Below are 26,231 nucleotides of genomic sequence, written 5' to 3'. Positions count from 1 at the left end.
TGGGTTTTAGTATGGATGGGAACCTGAAAGTGTACATATTGCTGGGTCACAGGACAGGTACATGTATAATACCCCATTTGGCTCTGTGCTCCTGCCCTTCCACCTGGGTTTATGATTATCTCTGTGTGTGCCTGTCTTCCCAGCTACACTATGGGTTCCATGAGGCCCAGGCTTGGCTTATTCACCTCTGAATAAGAGAGAGCATGTACATTGTGCAGAGGGCATGAGGGAGGTGGTTAGTCAAATACAATATGGAAATTTATTTAACCCTTTTTTGAAGCCTGGGCCATCTCTTAGGATCATGAATTCTCTAAATTCAGCTCTGAGATAGCATTTGCACAGAGCCCAGCACCTGTTTGTTGACAGAATGAAGGAAGCATTAATAACTTCGCTACCAAAAATAAAATAGTGGCCCTTTACCAAGGATTTATTAGGTGCCAGGCATTGCTAATACAAAGAAGCATCTTAGAAAAATGCCTGGCACATAGTAGGCACTCAATACATTTTCTTCTTTTCTTGGTAAGTATCATCCCATTCAGTCCTCACAATCACTCTCTGAAGTGCATTCAAAAAACGCTCGTTTTATAAGTGCGGAAACAAGCTCAGAGAGATTGTGTCCCCTCGCCAGGGTCAAGCAGCTGACAGATGGCTTCAGATCTGGGAGGCGCCAAAGCTTAGTGCTTTCACTATTTACTTTGCGTTATTTCCCCATGTCAATTAATTAAGGTGGGACTTAAAACCTTTTTTTTTTTTTTTGCTTCAGTTTAAATAGAACTAGCTTTTTTTTTTTCCTGATTATAAAAATGATACGCTCTCTATAAAGAAAAATGCAGACACTATAGAAAGTGAAAATCTTAGATTTCTTAGAATGTTCTTTCAAGATTCACGGTGACCCTGCCTAGTAGCAGCAGGATTTGGAAAACATGCCCATTCTCAGCTCTTCCTTCTGACTTTGTCTCCAGGTTGAGGAATATGTGTATTCCGTTGATGACCTCCCTTTCTAGGTCCTTCCCTCCCTGCTGGTCTTGGGAGAGAACCGAGGGAGGTGGTGGAGGTGATAAAATGCCTGCAGAACAGGAGTGACGGTTCTCCTCCTTTCCTGTATCTTTGTTTCCCATAAAGGCTTGTTTACAAGTCCATAGACCAGCCTTCCATCCCCAGCCAGACCTGAGGTTGTTCTATGAGTGGTTGGCTTCTTGGACTTGGGTGCAGTAAGGAAGTTATCAAGTGAAACTATTTTTTCCAGGGGAACTGAGCTAAGCCTCCTGTCATTGGAGGAGCGGGAAGCAGCTGCTGTTGGGTCTGGCATAGCAGGTGCAGGAGGCGGCCTGCGCTCCAGCCCCGGGATTGGCTGCCTGTGAGCTCAGCAACTGGTAGACAGGATATATATGACCAAAAGCATCTTCTGAGCCATTCTGAACGTTGGCAACAACAATAGCAGCATCTTCTCCCTTGGAGAGCAGAACCTGACACCTTATCCCATACACCCTCCAGCCGACAGGGAGAGGCGCCCAGCTGCTGAGGGTGGTGACAGACGCAGAGCCCCCTGACTCCGTGACCCCGGTCTGCAACAGGAGGGACTTTCGTGGTTCAAGGTTGGTGAACAATATTCTCTCCTTTGGGGGCTGGAGAAGTTGGGTAGGTATTTTTGGGGTCCTGAAAGGGGGGTAGAACCAAGAGTCAGACCCTGAGTCAAGTCTCAATTCTGCTTTCTAGTTTGCTGGGGCCTCTCTGGGCCTCGGTTTCCTCATCTCTAGAAAGAGTAGGGATCCATTAAGTGGCCTCAACCAAGTCTCTTGTGAAAAGCTCTAAACTAATTTGGAATTCTAAGCTCTGAACTCAAGTCCCAAACCTGCTGCTTGCTAGCCAACAGCCCTGAGCAAAGCCCTTAAATTCCCTGAGGCTAAGTTTCCTCATCTATAGAACGGGGCATCGTGGCCTACCAGCAGGATGTGTAAGTCAAGCTGCAGAGTGTATGTAAAGCTACATAGTACAGGGAGGTATTATTGTCTATGCCTGCACCTGGATTAAAGTTCTATGATTTTAAGTTTTTTAGAAGTTAGTCCAAGGAGGGGGGGTCTTATGGAAAGAACTCTGGTGGCCTGCAGCTCTGATGGGGGCTTTGGCGCTTTTATATGCAGTTGCCTTGAGGTCTTGGATAGAGGACGTGATAGAGGGAATGAGGTATGGGGTGTGGTGGGGGCACCTCTGGGGCACACATTTGAGGCGTTGGATGGAAGGGGAGCGGTAGTCATTTTTGGAGTTCTCCAGCTTTGTGGATGACGGCTCCACTGCCCCCCACTCCTGATCTGCCCACTGCTGTATCCCCGTGCCTGGAGTTCCACCACCAAGGACTTCATCCTTTGGGTTTTGAAGGCTCCCCCAAAAGATACAAATCTGTACCGTTTGGAACACTGATAATGGGTGATACGTGTGTGGTGGTGATAATAAGGAATAGGCAGATGGCCAAATCCCACTGCTTTCCACTGAGGTGCGGGCCAGCCCAGGTGGAGCTCGTGCTCTCCACCTGTGATGTGGTTATTCACTTGACTTGTGTGATCTGAGGTGCGTTAACGGAGGCATAGGGTGCAGACACCCCTGGGCTCTGCTGTGGTCAGGCCCTGGATAAGGATCAGCTGGGGGTATCTAGAGATGGTGCCCAGGCTCATAATGGGCCTAGAGACAGTGTGATCTGAGGAACCACCAAGAGATCTGGAGAATTGGGGATGTTCCGCCTTATCAGAGAGCACTCAAAGGGGTGACGTGACCCCTCCTCAGGTGTGTGAAGACTGCCGCTGGTTGATTCTAGCTCAGTGTAAGGTGGACTTTTCTTAAAATCCATGCTGGCTAGTAGTGGATAGTTTGACCTTGAAAGGTGGTAAATTCCCATTGCAGGAAGTGATCAAACAGAGGTTACAAGACTACCTGCCAGGAATGTGGCATAAAGAATTCCTATACTGTAGAAAGAGGGTACTCTAGTGGTGTAATGGTTAAGTGCTATAGCTGCTAACCAAAAGGGCAGCAGTTGAAATCCGCCGGATGCTCCTTAGAAACTCTATGGGGCAGTTCCACTTTGTCCTATAGGGTCGCTATGAGTCAGAATCTACTCGATGACAACGGGTTTGTGTTTTTTTTTTTTTCTAATACTATAGAAGAGGAGCTCTGGTGGTGCAGTGGTTAAGGGTTCAGCTGCTAACTGAAAGGTCAGCAGTTTGGATCCACCAGCCGCTCCTTGGAATTCCTATGGGGCAGTTCTACTCTGTCCTGTAGGGTCGATATGAGTCGGAATCGACTTGACTGCAACTGATTTGCTTTTGGATACTATAGAAGGAGCCCTGGTGGTGCAGAGGTTAAAAAGCTCAGCTGCTAAGCAAAAGCTCAACGGTTTAAACCCACCAGCTGCTCCATCAGAGAAAGATGTGGCTGTCTGTTGCTGTAAAGATTTCTTGGGAACCCTATGGGGCAGTTCTACTCTGTCCTATAGGGTCACTATGAGTCGGAATCGACTTGACAGCAACTGGATTGGTTTTGGTTTATATTATAGAAAAAGGAGGCCTGCTAGCGCAGTGATTAACTGTTCGACTGCTAGCCAAAAGGTCAGTTGTTTGAACCCATCAGCGACTCCATGGGAGAAAAGACCTGGTGATCTGCTTCTATAAATTCTACAGCTAAGGAAACCCAATGGGACGTTCTACTCTGTCATATAGGGTCGCTATAAGTCGGAATCAATTTGACAGTACGCAACAATAACAATGTACTCTAGAAGGTGGGGCTAGAGACTTCTCAAGTCTCTTCCAAATCTAGGAATCTAACAGGTAATCCACAGAGGAGAAGAAATACCTCGAATGGGTAGCATCTCCCATAAAATTACAGCCTAGGAAACCCTATGGGGCAGTTTCACTCTGTCCTATGAGTCAGAGTCGACTCGGTGGCAAAAACAAAAATGCCTGGGATGCAGGCGTGGGCGAAGAGTGGACCCAGGTGTTAAGGAGGGAAGAGATGGTCACTTTGTCTTGTCCACACCTCTTCCATCCAGTCCTGCAAATGAAGGTTGAGACTCTTCTCCGAGGAACCTCCACACTGTATGTGGAGAGGTGTGGAGAGCAAACTCCATTGCCCTCACCACAGATGTGTCCTTGAGAGCTGCACTGGAAGCCACACCTTCTCAGGATCCCAGGTTGAAGTCTTTGAGCTTGGACTGGCATGACAGCCTGGGTGTGAGTGTGAACGATACCAATGAGAAGCCATGAGCTTACAGTGCAGTCCTTGGCCCTCCAGTTGACTGACTCGTTTCCTTCCCTGGTCTGTGCACCCCAGGTTGTGTATACAATCATTGCCTCTGGACGTTGGTGTCTATATCTGGGCAAATGTGGACATCTGACTCTGTGTGTATCAGTTATGAAAGGCATGCATGTGGATGTGGTTATTTCTGTTGGTGTGACCTTAGCAACTTCGCTCACCTGTAAATCCTTGGTGTAAGTCCATGCATGTGTGTGTGCCTGTATTTATGGAGGCCAGTTGGTATAAGAGAGAGAAGATGGGACTTAGAATCAAGAGGAGTGGATTCAAGTCTCAGCTTTCAACTTCCTAGCTATAGGGCCTTGGGCAATCTCTTAATATCAGAGCCTCAATACTCCCACAGCTAGCCTGATTCAAAGATCTGGGCAAAGATTACATGGGATAATATAGATGAGAGGGCTCTCTGGGTGCAGTGTGGCACAGCGGAAAGTGAGCTGGTTTTATGTCTGCGTATAGCTCATTCCCTCCATAAACACTGAGAGTCTCCTAGATGCCATGGACACAGCAGGTGGGTCCTTTGTTGCGGAGGGCAGGTGGCAAACAGTTACATTGGTAATTTTTTTTCCCAGTTACTGTTCAGTAGATTCCAACACATGGTGACCCATATGTGCCAGAGTAGAACTGTGCTGCATAGGGTTTTCAGTGGCTGATTTTTTGGAAGTAGATGGCCCGGCCTTTCTTCTGAGGTGCCTCTGGGTGGACTCAAACCTGCAACCTTTCAGTTAGCAGCTGACTATGTTAACCATTTGTATCACCTTAGCAACCTCATTGACAATTCTTCCCTTACAATTGGGATTGGAAAAATACAAGGTGTTATGAGCCCATGAAGGAGCGCCAGTCGTGTAATAGTTAAGTCCTTGGCTGCTAACCGTTTGGCGGTTTGAACTCACCCAGTAGCTCTGTGGGAGAAAGATCTGTCGGCCTGCTCCTGTAGTGATTATAGCCTAGGAAATTCTATGGGGCAGTTCTACTCTGTCACATGGGGTTGCTAGGAGTCGAAAATCAATTTGACAGCACCTAATGACCACAATGATAATAACAACTGGCATACACGAGTGTGTCTCAGTGACACGTGTGCCTGTGGTTCTGATGTGTGGGTCCACACGTGTGTGCCCACACCCACTCCCTCTGGGATCGGCGGGTATGGGTGTATAGCAGTAGGGTATTTGTTAAATACCTGTTTTGTGATGGTTACAGGTGTGGGGAAGGGAAATGGTAAAATCTCTACGTGACACACTGCAAGAGCAGTCACAGAGTGAAGCAGCTGCGTGAGCAAATTAGAGATGAGTGGATACATGATATCAGTGTACAATTTAGAAAATAAACCAAAAAAGGTGGTAGGCTTGGGAAAAACGGCCGAGCTTCCTGCTCCATAGTAACCCGAAGTCAGTTTTGCGTGCTTTCTTTTGTTTATTGTTGTTTTTAAACACGTCACTGGTATATGTCATGTCTTATCAGAAGTCATGTGATCTGCTGATTAGTTGGGTGTTTATGAGCTGATTTGGACTTTGCTCTGAAATTCACCCTCTGTCAAGGCAACAAACAAGTTTATAAGAGCAGCTGGGTTTCCAGTAACCCAATGGGTGTCTGCTGCTGTCACAGGGTTGCTGGTCTGGAAGCACGTCCTGGGCAGGGTGGGATTCCCCGATGGTCAGACTGAGCATTGGGCAAAGCAGGGGCGCAAAACAAGAAAAAAGAGGAAGGAAAAGGAAATCCTGCTTTGATGAATTCTAGATAAGCAGAATTTTACAATCAGGAAGTCTAGAAAGATTTAATTTCAGCCCATGTAGAATACGAAGTTGGGGGAGTAATATTAAAACGGAGTCCCTGGGTGATCCAAATGGTTAATGTTGTTTGGCTGCTAACCAAAAGACTGGAGGTTTGAGTCCACTCAGAGGCACCTCAAAAGAGAGGTCTGGTGATCTATTTCTAAAAAAATCAGCCATTGAAAACCCTGTGGAGCACAGTTCTACTCTGACACATGTGGGGTTGCCATGAGTAAGTCAACTCAATGGCAAGTGGGTAATATTAAAACAATTGCTTTGGGGCACGCAAAACACACCCTCCACAGAGAAGTTCCACAGAGTGTTTTATTCTTGGGGGTGGAGGGGGTTTCCCTCTTTGGCTCAATCCCTGGGGCTAGAGACCAAAACGGGGGACACAAGAGTTTGAAGACAGAACCTTTAGAACATTACAGAGGAGGAGTGGTCGGAGAGGTAGCAGGAGAACTGGGCTGAGCTCAGCCCTCCCACCCTCTCCCTGCCTCTGGGGCTGTGGCAGCTGCTGTTCGGCTCTCTCTCACTTCCCTCTGGGCTCCGGGCACTGGTTGTCCCAGGGAGGGGGTGGCCAAACCAAGGCAGATATTTTTGAAAAATCTTAAAAAACAATACTAAACTAAACCCATCGCTGTCAGGTCGATTCCGACTCATAGCGACCCACAGGACAGAGTAGAACTGCACGCAGGGTTTCCAAGGCTATAAATCTTTGCAAAAGCTGACTGTCACGTCTTTCTCCCACAGATCCACTGGGTGAGTTCAAACCACTGACCTTTGGGTTAGCAGCCGAGCCCTTAACCACTGGGCCACTAGGGCTCCTTCAAGAAGGAAAAACATGGCCTTGTGGAATTATATTGATGTTTTGATTGGAAGTAGCAGTGTGTCCTTCGAAAGTGGTAGGAGGACACTGTGGCCATCAGCAATTGTGAAAACGGTTTCCATAGCAATGACAGCTCCTTAAAAGATGACTGCGCCTCTCTTCCCATCAGCTGGGTACAGACGCTCTGGCCCTCCCTGTGATGGGCTCCCTCCAGCCAAGTTAGTACAAGAAGAGCAGCAGAGCTGAGCAAAAGGGTCCTGCGTGTTTGGCTGGTATTATGGTTTTGTTGTTGAACAGTTTATCTGCCAACCCCACCCAATTTGCCCTGACCACAGGAACGTACAGGAAAAGCAGAGATTCCTGGCACTGCACAGTCAATATTTCTTTCTGGCTCAGTTTACTTTGATCTTAAAATCAAACAGACCTTCAACCTAAATGTATCCTCTCTCAAGACCATGTACTGCTAAAGAGAGCAGACTGTGGGGTAATGGAGACCAGGATATTCTCTTTGAGGGCACATGCTGCGTCTTATTGGTTATTCTATCCCTAGCACTGAGCAAGGAGTCCCTGGATGGTGCAAAGAGTTAACGTGCTTGGCTGCTAACCAAAAGGTGGGCAGTTCAAGTTCACCCAGAGGCACCTCAGAAGGCCTGGGGATCTCCTTCGGAAACACCAGCCATTGAAAACCCTATAGAGCACAGTTCTACTCTAACACACGTGGGGTCACCATGAGTGAGAACTGACTCGATGGCAGCTGGTACTGGCACTAGCACTGAGCATAATTCTGGGCGCACAGCGGTGCCTGTGAAACAGGGAAAAATCTTTCCCTTTGTGATTTCTTCCCCTTGTTCCACCCTGTACTGTGTTTTGGAAGCACAACCATAAGGCAGCCTCTGAGGTGGGCAGTTTCCACATGAGGTACTGTTGTGTATTGCTAAGCGTTTTCATTGTAACCCAGGTGTTCCTTTTAGGGAACGTTAAAACCCAGGTAAATCCTTGTCTGCCTCCTCCCCTGGCCCATTTTCTCGGTTCTGCTAAGGTTGTCCTTATGTGGACACCCACAAGTGCTGGTTCCGGTCCTGACTCTGCTGTTGACTGGCTGTGAGATCTGGGCCATGACCTCAGTTTCCTCTTCTGGAAAATGGGCATAATGATACACCTTCCCTCCCAGGGTTGCTGAGGAATTTAAATGAGACAACAGCTTTGGAAAAGTGTCAGTGTGAGAGGTTAATATGACTCTCCTTAATGGGTGAAGGTGAACTGGCCCACGGCAGCATAATTAGCCCACCACAGCAGTTTCTGATAGGCCTCTTCTAAAGATGCTGTTTGTTTTGGTTGCAGCCCAATGGAGAATTCTCAGGATCTAAGGAAGCCTTTGCCAAAGAGGAGAACCAGGTCTCTGGAGCGGTCGCAGGACCCCAGGAAGGACTCAGAGTCGTGGGACTGCCCGTGTCTTTCTCTGCACAGCACCTACTCCAAGAAGGAGCTTCGCCGGACATCTAGTGATGGGGCTGGATGTTTCCAGAGCCTAGCTCAGCCTGCAGAGGCTCAGGGCACCATGGCCACTGCCCTCAGTCTGGAGGAGACCAACAAGCCTATCCGCAGTGAGCAGAGCTCACCACAGGACACCAAGAAGGACAAGGCCCATAGGCGGGCCCAGCCGGGGCTGCTGAAAGTCCTGTTCAACTTCTTCTTGAGGACAAGCCCTGAGGAGCCCAAAGACAAGGCCAGCAGAAGGCCAAAGAGGAAGGAGAGCCTCTCCCAGCCTGTGGAGTCCCCTGTGGCTCCTGGGCAGCCAGCTGTTAGAAAGAAATCCCAGGACAAGAAGCCCAGCCGTAAGAAAGCCTCTGGTCACAAGAAACATGTCACTGAGGAAACCAAGGGGGTTCAAGATCAGGAAGCTGCCTCACACCCTGAGGAGTTTGACCTGGGCCCAGCTCGCAAGGGTAAGCATGTGCCCGCATCCCCCGACTCCTGCCACCAAAGGGCTAGGCTACTTTAAGTTTGTTCCTCAAACCTCTCAACAGAGGGGACATGGAGGTGGGGGAACTCTTGGGAACAATGCCACTGTGAAATTTCTACATGGCGAACAACACAGTGGCTGAGAACTTGAGATTAAACTCCAGCTCCACCAGGCGCTAGCTGTGTGACCCAGGGCTGGTGATTTCCCTCTTTGAGTCCAATTTTTTCCCCCCATTGGTAAAATGGAGATAATATTTGTGGTCTCATGGCAGTAGTCACACAAATAAAACCAAAAACCAAACCCATTGTTGAGTTGATTCCACCTCATAGTTGTCCCTATAGGACAGGGTAGAACTGCCCCACAGGATTTTCAAGGCTGTAATCTGTACAGAAGTAAACTGCCACATCTTTTCTCCTGAGGAGCAGCTGGTGGGTTCGAACCTCCAACCTTTTGGTTAGCAGCTGAGTGCTTAACCACTGTGCCACCAGGGCTCCTTGGTGACGTGAATAGTGCTCAGTAAATGGCAGCTGTTGTGAAGAGCTCCTGTTTGAGAAGGATGGTCCTAGGAGAAAAGGGGAAAACAGAGGGTGGATAAGAGGAAAGCCCTACCCTTCACATGGTCCATAATGTGGGGACCTGGGGCAGGTGCTGGGGAAAGGAGATGGCTGCTGGGGTGCTGGAGTCCTCGTTTCTGGACTTGACTTCATTAGGAATAAACTTGCTGTGTAACCTCGAGCTAGCCACCGCTCCTCTCTGGAGCTGGTCCCCCAGGTGTCTTCTTGTTCTGACTCTTGGGGACTTGGGAATGAATTTCTAAGATGCCCCACAGGCACCTGCAGAATGGAGCTCTGCACTGTAGAACTCAAAACTCACTGTGATACTAATGGGGAGAAGAGACCCAGGGAAGAGACAGGATTGATTTTCTTGGTAGTGGTCGGGGTTGGGGGAGGGAGATGGATGGAGGCAGCAGCCTGTTTTCAAATCAAAACCTTGGTGGGGCCCTGAGTTTTTGGTTAAGCCTAGAGCTGGCTACAGCTTTCGGGTCCTGTGCTGTTTCCTTATGTTGATTAACAAGGTCAGACGCATATCACTGACACCCCCTTCCTCGCCCCCACAGACACTCAATTCCATCTTTATTCCAGGCAGGGAAAATCCTGATCTCCCGGAGTGCTTGTTCACTGAAGGCAGGTGTGCTGGAGTCCAGACTGATTCTTCCCAAGCTACAGGTCACAAGTGGGAAGCGGAGCGACAGCTCAGCGGTGAGTCAGAATCTAGCTGGTTTCCTTTTTGCCTATAGGTGGGACCGATTGCTCGGAATGCTTACATAGACCCTGGATGGTTGCTCTCAATATCTGTGCACCGGCCTCTGCTATTCTGGTGCTTCGGGTCATGTTTACTTGCCTTAGAGTTTCACAGGAAGGAGTCAGAGGAATGAGAAAGGCAAATGCACCTTATGGCAAATAAAAAAAAAACAAAAAACCAGCTGCTGTGGAGTTAATTCCGACTTGGCCATCCCCTGTGTGTTAGGGTAGAGCTGTGCTCCATGCGGTTTTCAATGGCTGATATTTTGGCTGTCAATCAGCAGGACTTTCTCCTGATGTACCTCTAGGTGGACTTGAACCTACATCCTTTTGGTTGGTAGCTGAGTGTATTATCTATTGGTACCACCAGGGACTATATTAATGGAAATAGGTTTTTTTTTTTTTTAGTATTTAAAAAACCATTTTACTTTTAAAAAATATACAGAAGAGTAGAAACAATAGTTAAATTCACACTCGTATACTCACACCTAGATTCAACAATGGTTATAATAGCGTGTACAGTTTTGTTGCTAAACCTTTTTATAGTAAGATGAGCCTTCACCCCTAAATGCTTAAGGATGCATCTCCGAAAGCTAAGGACGTCCTCATACACAACCACAATGCCACTACTGAGCCTAGCAAAATCAACAACCATTCCCTATTTATCCAATTCCCTGTATAAAAACAAAAACAAAAAAAACCAAACCCGTTGCCATCGAGTTCATTCTGACTCACAGTGACCCTATAGGACAGAGTAGAACTGCCCCATAGGGTTTCCAAGGAGAGGCTGGTGGAGTCACATTGTCAACTTTTTGGTTTGCAACCTAAGCTAACCAAGAAGGGAAAGGAGGGGTGAAAAATACTGCAAGTCAGCCTGGGAACAGTGAGTAATGTTTGCACCTCTTTTTGTGTAAATAATCAGCTGGTAGCTAGCAGAGGCCAGTCTGGGAATATTGTCCTTGAGTAGGTTGACTGAGGTATCAAAGAAAATCATATTCCATTGTTTGTGAATTCTTGGAATAACCTTGGGAATGTGGCGAGGCACATACTTGGTAGGCTGTCTCTGAGTCATGGCTGCTGGTTTCCTTCTGTCCTCTGCCTTACTTAGGCCGGGTCTTCATCATTTCCTCTACTTGCATGTAGCAGATTGGAGGGTCAGCATCAGGCTTAGAAAATATTTCCAAGTCCAGCCCCTTATTTGATGACTCCCAGTCTTTTGAAGGAGGTAGGATAGGGGTTACAATCCATGTTTCACAGGGGGAAGTAATGGAGGACCAGAGAGTTTAACAGACTTACCCAAGGTAACACAGCTTGCTGAACCCAAAGCAGATAGTTATAGACATGTGAAGTTCAGAGGAAATAATGGGATACAAGTTGAGTGCCCAGAGGGCTGACCTGAACTCTCCTACATAAAAATTCATGCTTTGAATTATTATCCTCACCCTGTGGATCTCCCAATGCCCTCCAACCCTCTCTCAGAAGGACCAGCTCTGGGATGTGGTGCTTTTTCCCCCTTCTGCGGCCTGGGGAGCTATTTTAGGAGAGCCCTTACCCAACCCTGAAGGCCCAAGTTCATCTCAGAAGTCCAAGACAGTCATTTAGAAAGAGTTCTCTGTGCATTTGGAAAGACTAACCGGGTGCATTCTCTTTCTTCTAGAGGATGCTATCATCCAAATGATCGTAGAACTGATCAAGAAAATTGGAGACGAGTGGGAAGAAGAGGTGAGGAGCAAGCCATCCGTGCAGGTCCCCAGGAGCTCACTGCCTCTCCTCCTCACTCAAACCCCACTTGTCCTTTTAGGTCTGGCTCCAGCCCCTCCCCACCCTTGAGTCCCCCTCATCCCTCCCAACTCCAGACCTCAGTCCTCCCTGGGCTCTGGGCTCTGTTGCCTCCCTTCATCTGGGGCCCCACTGTAGCACTTTGGCTGTTTTTCCTGAGGGAGATTTCCCTTCTTCTCAGGTCGGGGGCCCTGATTCAGTTTCTCTCATCTCCCCCACAGAGACTTCGAACCCAGCAGCTTGAGACGGGTCTTCAAAACCAGGCCCCCGTCTTTAGGAAGAAATCTCAAGAGAAAAAGTCCAGCTTCAGGAGAGCCTTTATTCTTAAGAAACAAGGCTCTGAAGAGCCCAAGAGAGTTGGGGCTGCAGATGTTCCCAGCCTGGAGACCCGGACGCCCAAGAGGCCCAGCTTTCTGCCTCTGTGTGTCGGTGGCCACCGGCCCTCCACCTCCAGCAGCACTGGTGAGCAGGCTCTGCAGTTGCCATAGTGACGCTGCAGCTTTCTCCCACTCTGGAATCTTCCTCAGGGCTGGAGTTAGCCATTCTGAGGCTGCCATCCCAGTTCTGACATTTGTATTCAGCCCCAAGTAGTGTAGGGAGGGCTGTAGGGAAAAGGGAAAGGACTGGATATCAGCAGGTCCTTTATACCACCACACACAAATCTTGCCTAAAGTCTAGGCAACCCCTTGATGGAAATTGTGTTCAGGGAAACCCAACCATCTTTAGCTGTCCACAGCCTCACTCTCCACACCCTGGAGGGCGTAGTGTGTGCAGGAAAGAACTGGAGCCTGGAGGGCAGGAGACCTGAGTGCTGAGCTGTAACTTTGATGTCATTCCCCATCTCTATGCCTCAGTTTCCTCACCTGTAAAATAAGATACCACCCTATTGCATACCTAGATCTAAATCACAGCTACCTTATGAAGTACTTACATTATCCCCATTTTACACAGGAGGGAACTGAGGCTCAGGGAGGTTTTAAAACAATGTGTTTAAGTCACATGGCCCATCAATGATAGAGCCAGGGCCAGAGGAAGAAAGGATCAGGCAAATTATTTCGTTCTGGTAAAGGGAATTTGCATTAAAAAAAATAAGGGGGCAATGCTTGACACCAGAGAATGAATTTCTAATGGTGGAATTTCAGGTCAAGAGGAGAAATAATTTCATACAGGGGGATTCTGGTCATGATCCATCAGTTCATGCAATGAAAGGGGCATCTACTATTCACTTGTGGATCAAGCAAAAATGGCGGAGGCATGGGGGAGTCAGGGGAGGAAGGAGAGCCAGTACTACAGAAGTGCTGAGGGATATGGGATATTGGTCTGATCAGCAAATCAGGAACCCAGCCCAGTTCAGCTCAGCAGACCACCCCACCTGCTAGTGAGGCTTTTGTGTGATTAGCCAGCACACCGATGTTAACACACCCACGTTTCATTTTGTTTCTCAGACTTGGAAGAACCTCAAGTCCCAGATGTTAGGAGCCCTACTGCCTTAAAGATCACCCCTGGAGCAAGAAGCCGGTGGCCTGAAGAGGAGTTGGAGCCAGACAGGGCCTCCGAATCCAGTCAGTATTCCTGCCCCATCTTTTCCTCAAGGGTCCTTAAGGAAACATGTGGCCTGACCCCTCCCCTTGAAGGAGAGAAACTGAGCCAGAGAGGGTTGGTGACCTCCCCAGACCTCCCCACTGAGTGCAGCAAGCTGGGGAGGCAGCACAGGGCCCAGAGCTCAGGCCCTGAGCCACACTACCTATTACCCTGTCTGAGCCTTGGCCGTAAACTGGTAACGGTAATAGCGCCCTACTTGGTGTGGCTGGCGTAGTTAATGCAGAGAAAATTGTTTTTGGCAAGGGCTCTGGAGACGGTAGTGATTTTTAGGGTCTGAGTTTGAATGTAGCTCTGACCCACTGGAGCTGTGTGTACTTGGGCAAGTCACTTCATCTCTCTGCTCTTGGTTTCCTCATCTGTAAAATAGGGGTAATAATAGTACCTACTTCTTCAAGCTATTAAAAAACCCAAAGCTATTAGAAGGCTCTAAATGACTTAAAAGGGGCACTGGTAGTGCAGTAGTTAAGTGCTCAGCTGCTAACCGGAAAGCTGGTGGTTTGAACCCACGCAGCAGTTCCAGGGGAGAAAGACCTGGAGATCAGCTTCTGTAAAGATTACAGCCAATAAAGATCTGGAAGAAAAAATAGGGACAATGCTAGGAGCTCTGATACATGGCATAAACCATATACAAATCATAACTAACAGTGCACAAACACCAGAAGAGAAACTAGATAACTGGGGACTCCTAAAAATCAAACATGCTTGTCAAAAGACTTCACCAAAAGAGTAAAAAGACAACCTACAGACTGAAAAATTTTTGGTTACGGCATATCCAATCAGCATGTAATCTCTAAAAATATACAAGATACGGCAACACCTCAACAATAAAAAGACAAATAACCTAATTAAAAAATGGGCAAAGGATATGAACAGATACTTCACCAAAGAAGACATTCAGGTGGCTAACAGATGAGGAAATGTTCACAATCATTAGCCATTAGAGAAATGCAAATTAAAACCACAATGAGATACCATCTCACTCCAGCAAGGTTGGCACTAGTCCAAAAAAACACAAAATAATAAATGTTGGAGAGGTCATGGAGAGAATAGAACACTTATGCACTGCTGATGGGAATGTAAAATGCTACAACCACTTTGGAAATCGATTTGGCACATCTTTTTTTTTTTTTTTTTAATAAAGCTAGAAATAGAAGTGCCATACTATCCATCAATCCCACTCCTTAGAATATACCCTAGAGAAATAAGAGCCGTCACATGAATAGATATATGCACACCCATGTTCACTGCAGCACTGTTCACAATAGTAAGAAGATGGAACAACCTAGGTGTCCATCAACAGACGAATGGATAAACAAATTATGGTACATACACACAATGGAATAGTATGCAACAATAAAGAACAACGATGAGTCTGCGAAACATGGAGGAATCTGGAAGGCATTATGCTGAGTGAAATTAGTCAGTTGCAAAAGGACAAATATTGTATGAGATCCCTATTATAAGAACTTGAGAAAAGTTTTAAACGCTGAAGAAAACATTCTTTGATGGTTACCAGGGTGGGGAGGGAGAGAGAAGGGAATTCACTAACCAGATAGTAGACAAGAATCATCTTGGGTGAAGGAAAAGACAGCACACAATACAGGGGAAGTCCGCACAACTGGACTAAACCAGAAGCTAAGAAGTTTCCTGAATACAACCAAACACTTTGAGGGACAGAGTAACTGGGGCTGGGGCCTTGGGACCATGTTTTTTGGGGGACATCTAGGTCAACTGGCATAACAGAGTTTATTAAGAAAATGTTCTGCATCCCACTTTGGTGAACGGCATCTGGGGTCTTAAAAGCTAGTGAGCAGCCATTTAAGATGCATCAATTGGTCCCAACATTCCTGGAGCAAAGGAGAATGAAGAACACCAAAGACACAAGGAAAATATTAGCCCAAGAGACAAAAGGGCCACATAAACCAGAGACTCCATCAGTCTGAGACCAGAAGAACTAGACAGTGCCCGGCTACCATCAAGGACCGCCCTGTCAGGGAACACAACAGAGAGCCCCTGACAGAGCAGGAGAAAAGTGTGGAGCAGAGCTCAAATTTACGGGAAAAGACTAGACTTAATGGTCTGATGGAGACTGGAGGAACACCTGAAGCCATGGCTCGGGACACTCTGCTAACTCCGAATTAAAACCATTTCGGAAGCCAACTCTTCAGATAAAGATGAGACTGGACTATAAAACATAAAATAATACTTGTGAAGAGCGTGCTTCTTAGTTCAAGCAGATACACGAGACCAAATGGGCGGCTCCCGTCCAGAGGCAGGATGAGAAGGCAGGAGGGGACAGGAACTGGTTGAATGGACATGGGAAACCTTGGGTGGAAAGGGGGAGTGTACTGTCACATTATAGGGGTTGCAAACAGCGTCACGTAACAATATGTGTATAAATTTTTGTATGAGACATTAACTTGAGCTGTAAGCTTTCACCTAAAGCACACACACACACAAAAAGATTACAGTCAAGAAAAGCCTATGGGGCAATTCTACTCTGTCACGTGAGGTTGCCATGAGTTGGAATCTACCTGACAGCAGCTAACAGCAACAACAAATGAGCCAATGCCTATAGAGCATTTACAGCAGTGCCGGTTGGCAGATAATAACTGTTAGCTGCCATTTCTTCTTCTTATTGTTGCTGTTGTTAAGTGGAGACTCTGGTGGCGTAGTGGTTAAGTGCTACAACTGCTAACCAAGAGGTCAGTAGTTCAAATCCTCCAGGCGCTCCTTGGAAACTCCATCTGGCAGTTCTACTCTGTCCTATAGAGTCGCTATGAGTTGGAATCGACTCGACAGCCCAGCTTGAGAAGCAGAGCCTCGGGGGAAGTAAAGAGGATTGGAAGGGCATGGGGGCCATAGAAGAGAAGCTCAATAAATGGCAGCTGTCATCATCATTATTATTTTATCATTGGCAGAGCCAGGCTGCCAAAAACCAAAAACCAAACCCAGTGCTGTCGAGTTGATTGCAACTCATGGTGACCCTATAGGAGAGAGTACAACTGCCCCATGGAGTTTCCAAGGAGCGCCCAGTGGATTCGAACTGCAGACCCTTCGGTTAGCAACTGTAGCACTTAATCACTACGCCACCAGGGTTTCCAAGCCAGGCTGAAGATGATATAAATCACCTTCAGTTCTGTGTATCTGAAATACTTTTAAAAACCTCTGCTTCCCACCCTCCTTCTGCCATTTGACCTAGTTTGCTTTTCACATGTCATGTGCCTTTAAGGGGAACTGGGAAGGGGCCCCATTATGCCTAGAAGAGGAGGGAGGTGTGGGGAGCAGGGCTTGCCAGACACCCTGTGGCCCCTTCTCCCCGGGCAGGGGCCAGGTCTGTTTGACTCACCGCTAACCAGACATGTTGAACTTGGCACATGGTAGGCCCCCAGTGGTGTAGGAAGAAGTGAATATGTATTCCCAGGAAGCCAGCTGGCTTTCAGGACACCCCTGAGGAGCTGGTGGGGTGGGGCCACCACAAAAGCAAGCTCATTAGCACCCTGCAGGGGTTGGGGTGTGAAGCCTTGTCAGGACTCTGAGAATCTCCCAGGGAGCCAACTGGGCTTTAGGAAATGAAGATGGCCACATAGGAAAGCTTTCTAAGTACTAAATTGTAAACAACCACTTTGATTTTTTTCTTTTTTAGAAGAATTCACCCAGAGGATCTTTGCCCTACTCCAAGACGCTGAGGAGCAGGGGACACAGAAGGTGAGGACATTCTGCATGCAGACCCCGACCCTCCCCGTGAACATCTCCACCCCTGCCTGGCATAAGACCTTCCCTGCACCCCCACCCCCACCCTGCCATTTCCACATCTTGCCAAAACTCGGCTCCTGTTCTTCTTCCTTCCTGGAGCTTCCCTTGACCACCGCAGACCGCACCTCTCTCCCTAGCTCGAATTATCAATTGCTCTTCTGTCTGGGCCACACCCTCTAGCCCTCAGTGGGTCTGCTGTTCAGGGGATGGTGGTCTCTCTCCCCAGCTTACCTGTAATCTCCCCAAGGTCAGGGGCCCTGACTCAGTTTCTCTCACCTCCCCCACAGAGACTTCAAACCCAGCAGCCAGAGGTGGATGTAGAAAACCCAGCCTCCATCTTCAGGAAGAAATCCCAAGAGAAAAAGTCCAGCTTCAGGAGAGCCTTTATTTATAAGAAACAAAGCTCCAAGGAGTCCAAAAGAGTGGGGGCTGCAGATGTTTCCAGCCCTGAGGCCCGGACGCCCAAGAGGCCCAGCTTTCTGCCCCTGTGTGTTGGTGGCCTGCGGCCCTCTGTCCCCGACCTTGGTGAGCAGGCTGGCGTTGCCATGGTAACACTGAGGCTGCCTCTGGTCCTGGAGCCTTCCTCTAGGGCAAGGGTTGGTCAACTGTGTGTCACATTCAGCTTTGACTTGCTTTCTACTCTGAGCAGGGTGGGGAGGTATGGAAGGGCCATGGAGGAGGGCGAAGGGGCTAGTTGCCAGCAGGACACACCATCCACACACCCCCTCAACATACACACTTAAATATGGTATCAGATCAGTAGTTATTAAGTATATCAGAATAACCTGGAAAGTTAATAAAAGATATAGAGGCCCAGGATAAGATAGGGCCAGGCCTGGGCCTCTCTGTTTTTTATTGCCTCAAAGTGTGAGGACCACTGTATACAATGGTTCCTCTGACATATAGAGAGAACCTATGATATGCCACTTTCACATACATTATCTCATTTAATCCAGTCGCAACCCTAAGAGGTCAATCTTACTACCCCCATTTGACAGGTAGAGGAAGTGAGGTTCAGACAGGCTAAGTGACTCGGCAAAGTCACGCAGAGTAAAAGTGGGGTTCGCTTTGTGGGACTTGTTGGCTCCGCTGTTTTCCTAAGCTCCCGACTTCCAGGCTGTGAGGAGGCAGAGGGGTTTGGTGGAAGAAGGAAGAATTCGATTTCTGCAGAGGGCAGAGAGCACTGTGAACTTCTCCGAGGCTGGTCCAAGGAGGCAGGGATTCACTGAGGAGCCTGGGAACCCAGGACCCCTCTCAGGCCAGGGCTGTCTAACAGTTTCTTGTCAGAACCTATATTCAGCTGTGCATTTGTGGATTTGAGACAGATGTAAAACACACTCACACCAACTCCTTTTTTCCCTCAGACTTGGAGGATATTGAGTTCCAGAAGCTGTCACCTGCAGAAAGGGGACCAATTGGCTCCCCAGAACCAGCCTCCCAGACCAGAAGCCACAAGCCAGAAGGGGAACCTCAGCTGGAAGGAGCTGGTGAATCTAGTTAGTACTGCCTTTGCTCTGACCTGGGACAGCTCCCTTGGGTGTTTCTCATTTGTGTGGATTTTCACAGGCTGAATCCAAGGCTGTGGGGTGAGCAGGGGGCTTGGGAAGGCAGCTGACTAATACCCCAGGAAACTCTAGAACAGGGGCAGGCACAGGCTTGGCCTTTGAACTGGGGCTGTTGGGGCAAAGTTGCCAGTGGAGAGTCTTTTCCAGGTAGAGAACACCTGACTGTTCTTGGGCTGTAACTCCTTCCCCCAGACCCCATCCCACTCCCATCTATTGGTTTGATAGAATTTTTTAATATAAAATTCCTGCCTTGCTCTGTGTCTCATAAAACAGTGGTGTGCTGGGAAACAGACTCTAAAAAAAAAAAAAAAGTCCTGATTTGTAGCATTTGCAGATTTCTGTGGTGTAAATATTCCCACCATGGCCTATTCAAGCTGCCAGTGGTCTAACAACTAGTTCATAGAATTCCTGAATATTTACAATCAAGTATCAACAGGCTGCGCTCACCACCCAGGTGAATGGTGTGTTCCTGCTGCACCAGTAGCCATGGTGTTTCCCCTCCCTGAATTCTGATTTGCTGCTCCTGGTCCCAACTGAATAAGGCCTCAGTTTCCCCATCTGTCAAGTGGAGCTGAATGTGGTTACAGGTGGGGCCTGGCAGAGAAACACAAAGATCTGTACTATTTCTGTAAAGCAAACCCAAGCAAAACTCTCATGTCCCAACCGTGGTTTAGGGGAAGATTTTTCTTTGCCTTTCACAACTAATCTGTGGACTGTGTTTTAAGACAAAATACTGTTTTTGATCTATAGATGCGTTATTGCAGAACTTTATTGTTGGGAGGGAATTAGAGAGCCTCCAGTCAATGGCCCCTCAATCCTTCTTTATTTTCCTTAGAAGAGCAGGTCATCCAGAAGCTGGTGGCTCTTCTTCAAAAAGTGGACAACCAGTTGGGGAAGCAGGTAAGGGCAACTCAGACCTCCCCTGGGAACCTTGTCAACCTACAACTGACACCTGAGTTAAATGCCCATCTCTGCATCTCTGGGTGATCTTGATCTCCCCCTTAACCCCTCTGATCCTCAGTTTCTTCTTTTGTAAAATGGGGAATGGATACCTACTTGACAAAGTTTACTGCTGTATAGAAAATTCCAGACATGTAGTAGATAAGATAAATGTTAGTTTAAAATAATATAATGATCTGTGGCTCCCCCTGCCAGCAAGGACCTCCCAATCTGAGTCCTCTGTGGAAGTTCAGCTCATGTCCCACCTTCTCTGGAAACCTCCTTCTGCCTAGATATCTGGCCTCCCAGCCCTCTGACCTCATCCTCTGCTGTCCACCTTTTCACCTTCTTTCTTGGCCACACACACCTATTTATGTGGTTTCCAATTCTTTCAAGCTTGTAGATGTTCCTCCCTGCTAACTAGCCTGTGAGAGAAGATTCCTTCCCTTGAAGAACTCATAGTCTACTTGGTGAGACCAACATAAAGGATGCCTGAAGAGGTGTCAGGAATGAGCGCAGGTCATAGATGAGTAATCAGTATTTGTGCCTCACCTTACCTCCACTGCACACCAGCCCAGCTTCCAGCTGCCAGCACCTGCCTCTTATTGCCTGAGGACTGGCTTCCAGTGGCATTTTGCCACCCACATGGCAGGCCTGAATTAACAGTCCCCATTCTCCCCAAGAGTAGCCCTCAACCAATGGCTGATGGAGTCGGTGTATAAATACCCCAGCCCTCTTGCCCCTTGGGAGGGATAACTCTGAGGAGTGTATTCTACGCTGGCTCCCTGAGTGCCCTCGTGGCATTAAGCTGTAGATGTCACCCCGGATGGGCTGTATTCCCATCCTTGCCCTGCGTCTCCATCCCCCCATCAATGTTTCCTGGGACCACTTTCCAAATAAACTACCTGTCCCCAACTTCTTCACTTAGGTCTGCTTCTGAGGAAACCCAACCTAAGACATTTAAGTATTAAGAGCAGGGAGCTTGCCGCAGGAGGCTTAGGGTAGGAACTAAAGTTCATTTAACTTCTACTCTGTACCAAAGAGTTTACATAAACTCTCTCACTTAATCTGACCCACCAACAACTCTGGGTGGTGCAAACGGTTAAGCAATTGGCCACTAACCGGAAGGTTGGTGGTTCAAACCCACTCAGAGGCTTCTGGAAGATGGACCTGATAATATACTTCAGAAAAATCAGTCATCAAAAACCCTATAGAGCACAGTTCTACTCTGACACGTGTGGGGTGGCCATGAGTCGACTCAACTAACAACCCTGGGGGGATATTATTATTCCCATTTTACAGACGAATGACAGAGGCTCAGAGGGGTCACACAGGTACTAAATGTGATTAACACATCAGTTATCTGAACCTAAAGACCTGTACTTTTTTTCTTCACTTTGTTCTGCTGCTTTAAGCTGGACCTTGCAGAACACAGTCTGAGAGGCTAGGCCTGGTGGAAGAATTTAACGTGGGGAGCACATTCAGGGACAATGAGGCACCCAGCCTGGCTGCATGGAGTTGGTGGAAGGGCAGCTGGTGGGAGGGGACTACCTGCCAGTAAAGCTGATCGCCTGTCTTCTTTTCTGTTTCCAGATCAGGCGACACCCCAGCTTTGAGACGTTTCTTTACAAGCTCTCCGACTCCTCTGTCACAAAGCTGATAGCTACCCTGCAGAGCCGGGAAGCCCACCCTCCTGAACCTGACAAAAGCCTTGATGAGAGACGCTACCAGTTTGCTGCTAGCTTGGCTAACAAATTTGCTGGCAACAATAGCCACGTTATCCGTCTCCTAGGCCACTACAGCTGGCACCTTTACCCCTGGTTTCCATACGAGGAGGCCCAGCTGGTGAGGAAGGGCGGGAATGATGGTGGCAATGTGGCACAAGAAACAGGATCAAGTGGGATCCCCTTCCTGTCCACTCTCCTCCCCTCCCTATCCAGAACTTTGAAGGTCCTGCTCAAATGCTACCTCCTCAATGAGGCCTTCTGAGGCCATTCCAAACCACAGTGATCTTTCTTTTCTCAAACCCTCACTGGCCATACTTCATAATCAGCACTTTCTTTATTTGGCTCACTCTCTAATCGTATGCACATTTTTATACTCTTGACATCAGTATGGCATATCGGACTGGCTACTGGCTTAGCTTGCCCTCTTATTATTTCTTGGGTTCTACAGCTTGGCTTCCCAATTCTAGACTGTCATAAAAAGTAAATAACAAGGAAAAGTAAGGCTATACATCAATTGGAAACCCTGGTGGGATAGTGGTTAAGAGCTATGGCTGCTAACCAGAGGGTCGGCAGTTCAAATCCACCAGGTGCTCCTTGGAAACTCTATGGGGCAGTTCTACTCTGTCCTATAGGGTCACTATGAGTCAGAATCAACTCAACAGCAATGGGTTTGGTTGTTTTGTTTTTATACATCAATTAAGGGATGATTGAGGTAGACCAGAAGGCTCTGTGGGCTCTATGGTTCTGGCAGGCTTCCAGGAGGTGATCATTCACCAGTCTTAACCTTGGTTGATTGAAGAATAGCCTCTCCCTGCCATCACCCTCACTGTTCTGATTGGTTTTATGTTTTTCCTAATAATTCCCTTTCCCCTAGAAGCTCTGGGATTTTCCCCTTTAGAGATAATACTTATCACTGACCTAAAAAAAAAAAAAATCTTGAGTTTTGTATGTTTTCTGTTAGATTCTGATGAACAGATTCCCCCCTACCCTTTTCAAATTTATTTAAGATAAACTGCTAACAGACGTTTGATTGAGATCAATAATGTAGAAGCTACTGAATGAATGAAGGCATGACTTTAAAGGAATAAAACAGTCTGCTTGTTGGTGTGGAACAAACGTCACAGAACTTCTACGCCCAGATGTTCCTCTGGGAAACCAGACATTTACGGTGATGATGTCACCATCACTCAAAAACACTTCCGTCTTCCTCTCCTGGAATTATTTTAGAAGCCATTTGATAAGTCTCCTGAGAAAGCTGGTCTCTTTCCTAAGAGTTGTAACTAGTCATTCCAATGCTTTGCTTCATGTTGGCTTGTTTTCCTGGTGGGAAGTCACATGACCTCAGACCTCTCTTTTCTCTGCCTTGGAGTTTTCTCCTGGAGAATGGATCTATTACAGATAATTGACCCTCTAGGTTGGGTTGGGTAATAGTTACAGAGTGATCTGAGTTCTTCGTGAAAGATATTATAGAAATATCACTTCTGACATCATCAGTAGCTCAGACTCCATCTTCTGGTTTTATTAACCATTCATTCATTCACTATCTACTTACTCACTCATTCACTCAACCTGTAGTTACTGAGAGCCTCCTATGTGCTTAGGTGTGCAAGGCACTGTGAGGTCCTGTAGAAGGTCCTGCCTTTGAAAACTTCATGTTAGTGTGAAAGACAAAATGTTTACCAATGACAAAATTAAATGCCAAATGAGTGGTAACTGAGACCAGTAAAGCAGGTTAGTTCTGGAAGGCTTCATGGAGGTGGCAGGCATTGATTTTGACCTTGGAGGATGGAGAGGCTTTAGAAGGGGAGAAAGTACAGGAGAGCGCTGTTGGCAGGAGGGATTGCATGAACCAAGACCCAGAGATGGAAGTTGGTGTGATGTGTTGATGGGATGATAAGTATTGTCACCAGAGTGAAGGCAGGTTTAGGGTGAAGCTCTGGCTGTGGGGCCAGCTTACCCATAAGTAACTGGGCTGTGGCTAAAATTTATGTTCTTTTTCTCCTCCTAGAACATCACAAGTCCTGAGAGCCAAAGTCCAGATTGAAAGCTGTGCCCTGGACCCAAATTCCCTGGAACTAGCCAATCAGTTGGCAGCATTAGCCAGAAGGAGACCTTGAAGATGCTTCTTAATGCCCCAGTCCAGTGCTTCATGGACGACCGAAGACAAGAGGGAACAACCATTTTATGTCTACGCACCATTGTGGATTCTTTCAGGAAGCTAGATGCAGAAGCTGTATTGGGGGGAAAACAGCACTGAGAATTAGGAGCTAGGGCTCCACCTGCTGAACCTGCCACAAGCTTGCTGCAACACCTTGCACATGACCCTTCCTCTTCAGACCTTGGACTCCAGGCTGAACTAGACCCATCAATCAGATCCTTTATGGCTTTATCATGTGGAAATCTTTCTAAAGAGGGTACTGAGTGCCTTCACTCTGTGGCTGAATATACCCCAATGAGCTGAAAGCAATCTTTAAGTCCTCACCAAATGAGTGAATGAATGAAGGGGAGATCTCTTGATATCCAGGCCAATCTGCCGGGCATTCCCTGAGAGGCCTTGGTCCTCAACTGGAATTTTACAACCAGTGGTTGCCTCTCTAAGTTGGGGGCTATGGGAGAAACAGGGGAGCTACCTTGACAGGCATTGGGCATGAGCACTGAACAGGGAGCCAGGACCTTTTCATTCTGGGGCCAATCCTAGTGCTGACTTATGTATCCTTGGGTGAGTCTCCTGGTTTTAACTTTGATTTAAAAGAGTTGCTAAATCCTTAATCTTTTTTGGTCATCATCTAATTTCTCGATCCACAGGGGCTAAACATATGCCCATTATCATGTGGAAGACCTGCTGACATTATTCGAGATGTTAAAAATGGGTCTCAGTTTTAAAAATAAATTTCGATCTTTTACCAGAACACCCACCTGCATTTAAACAGGTGTGTGTCCACGTGCAACGTATCATGCAGTTGGTTGGCCAGTAGTGCTTGCGGTCCATGCGGACTTCTAGATGCCTCCCAGGGACTCTGCAGGCTCCGGATGGGAGAATTTATAGATTGAGAGCCCTTGGATTAGATGGTCTTTCAGAATCCTTCTAACCCTATGTCCTACAAGCCAACCAGGGAAATGAAGCAGATGTCACACTTCTTTCCCATCTCATGGAGCTTGTTAGGAGTCGATGAGAAACTAAATGTGAGAGAGTTCCATGTATGTTATTTTTCTTATTGTAACTACGATCTGGGTAGTTTTCAGGAAATGGGACAGGGTTTCAAGCAGGACTGCCATGGATGGTTGCACGGGTGTGCACTGCCCAAAAGCACCTTACCTGAAGAGGTGCTATTTACATCCTAGACATTGTGAATTTGTAGATTTATGACAGCAATTTTCCAGCTGACAGTAGAAAAATGTCTTGAGCAAAGGACTCCTTTTTGTACTCACAGAAAGGTAAGGTGTGGGTTGAGAGAGGCTCTGCCTCCTACACAGATGAATAATTTCGACAGCGTGGCTCAGATGGAACAATTCACTGCCAGCGTAGGCACTTTGCCGTGTGTCTAAATCTACATGCAGACTTAGCGGGGGAGCGAACAGACATCTGACTCCCTTGGACATTTCCTGAAAGATATGACCGTAGGGGAGAGGGTTTTAAAACTTGGATGGCACACTTAATCTTGTTACCCTTGGTATAAACTGTATGGCTGTGTTAAGCACCTTGGGGTGAGTTTAGGGAGGGGAAGAAGCCAAGGGCAGAGAGGCCTTGGGTATTTAGGTTGGAATTGACTTGACGGCACTGGGTTAGCTTCCAACCCAAAGCAAGGTTTTGGGAAGCTCAACCAAAGATGTTCTGAAAGTCATTTTGTGTTATTGCTGCTTCTGGGAAGTGAGGGAGAGAGGAGTTATTTATGGATTTATTTTAGGCAGGGTCCAGGAACACACCACCAAAATGTGAATGATTGGAATAAGTTGTGAAATGAAGGGCAGGAACCTTTTGTACACAGTTTTTTATTTGGAATGATGTTTGAATATTTATTATGAGTTCCCGATGCTGGCATCTGAGTCTCATTTTTGTACTGTATTATTTGAGCAAATAAAGACATTGACATGCACCAAGGTCTGCCTTGGATTATTCACTATGGGGGCAAGAAGGGACCCAACTGGCACATCTGTGACAGTCTGGGGCCTGCACAGCTCTGGGGGTCAGCATCCTTGTCCCTGCCTGGGGCTCTTTCTGGGTGCTTTTCAGCTGTCCCATTCTCAGTGTGCTGTTTCCTGGGGCTGCCGTTACAAAAGACCACAGATAACTTTGGTGAAGGGTAAGACAGTACATAATACTGGGGAAGCAAGCACTACCTGTACAAGGCAAGGTCATCCAAACTCCCTGAGGGACCCAATTACTGGGCTGAAGGCTATGGGGACCATGATCTCAGGGAACATCTACCTCAATTGGCATAACATAGTTTATAAAGAAAATTTCTACATTCTACTTTGGTGAAAAACAGCATCTGGGGTCTTAAAAGCTTGTGAGTGGCCATCTAAGATACTCCACTGGTCTCACCCTGTCTGGAACAAGGGAAAATGAAGAAAACCAAAGATACAATGGAAAGATTAGTCCAAAGGACTCGTGTACTGCAGATACCACAGCCTCCACCAGACTGAGTCCAGTACAACTAGATAGTGCCTGGCTACCACCATTAATTGCTCTGACAGGGATCACAAT

At 47.3% G+C, this 26,231-nt stretch overlaps 1 protein-coding gene across 2 annotated transcripts; it reads left to right on the top strand.

Annotated features, from left to right (window-relative positions):
* Positions 1 to 1,325: 1,325 nt before the first annotated feature.
* Positions 1,326 to 25,603, top strand: BNIP5 (BCL2 interacting protein 5). Of its 2 annotated transcripts, none has more exons than XM_049890660.1 (12): positions 1,326 to 1,595; positions 8,236 to 8,840; positions 10,000 to 10,116; positions 11,816 to 11,880; positions 12,159 to 12,399; positions 13,383 to 13,499; positions 17,186 to 17,247; positions 17,583 to 17,820; positions 18,660 to 18,791; positions 19,696 to 19,760; positions 21,393 to 21,644; positions 23,535 to 25,603. In XM_049890660.1, exons 2-12 carry the CDS (start codon positions 8,240 to 8,242, stop codon positions 23,568 to 23,570), a joined length of 1,926 nt encoding a protein of 641 aa, XP_049746617.1. In that variant the 5' UTR covers positions 1,326 to 1,595; positions 8,236 to 8,239; the 3' UTR covers positions 23,571 to 25,603. The 2 variants fall into 2 exon arrangements, with proteins under 2 accessions (XP_049746617.1, XP_049746625.1); XM_049890668.1 differs by lacking the exon at positions 1,326 to 1,595 and adding an exon at positions 1,632 to 1,638.
* The last annotated feature ends 628 nt before the right edge of the window (positions 25,604 to 26,231 follow it).

The sequence above is a fragment of the Elephas maximus genome, chromosome 1 (assembly GCF_024166365.1).
Source record: "Elephas maximus indicus isolate mEleMax1 chromosome 1, mEleMax1 primary haplotype, whole genome shotgun sequence".
Lineage (NCBI taxonomy): Eukaryota > Metazoa > Chordata > Mammalia > Proboscidea > Elephantidae > Elephas > Elephas maximus.
Note: the sequence above shows the minus strand (reverse complement) of the source record. Positions and strands in the feature narration are given on the sequence as shown.

Coding starts and splice junctions, on each gene's coding strand:
- BNIP5 (XM_049890660.1), top strand. CDS start 8,240: ATGGAGAATTCTCAGGATCTAAGGAAGCCTTTGCCAAAGAGGAGAACC. Junction 10,117..11,815: donor AGCGGAGCGACAGCTCAGCG/GTGAGTCAGAAT, acceptor TCTTTCTTCTAG/AGGATGCTATCATCCAAATG. Junction 19,761..21,392: donor ACAACCAGTTGGGGAAGCAG/GTAAGGGCAACT, acceptor TTCTGTTTCCAG/ATCAGGCGACACCCCAGCTT.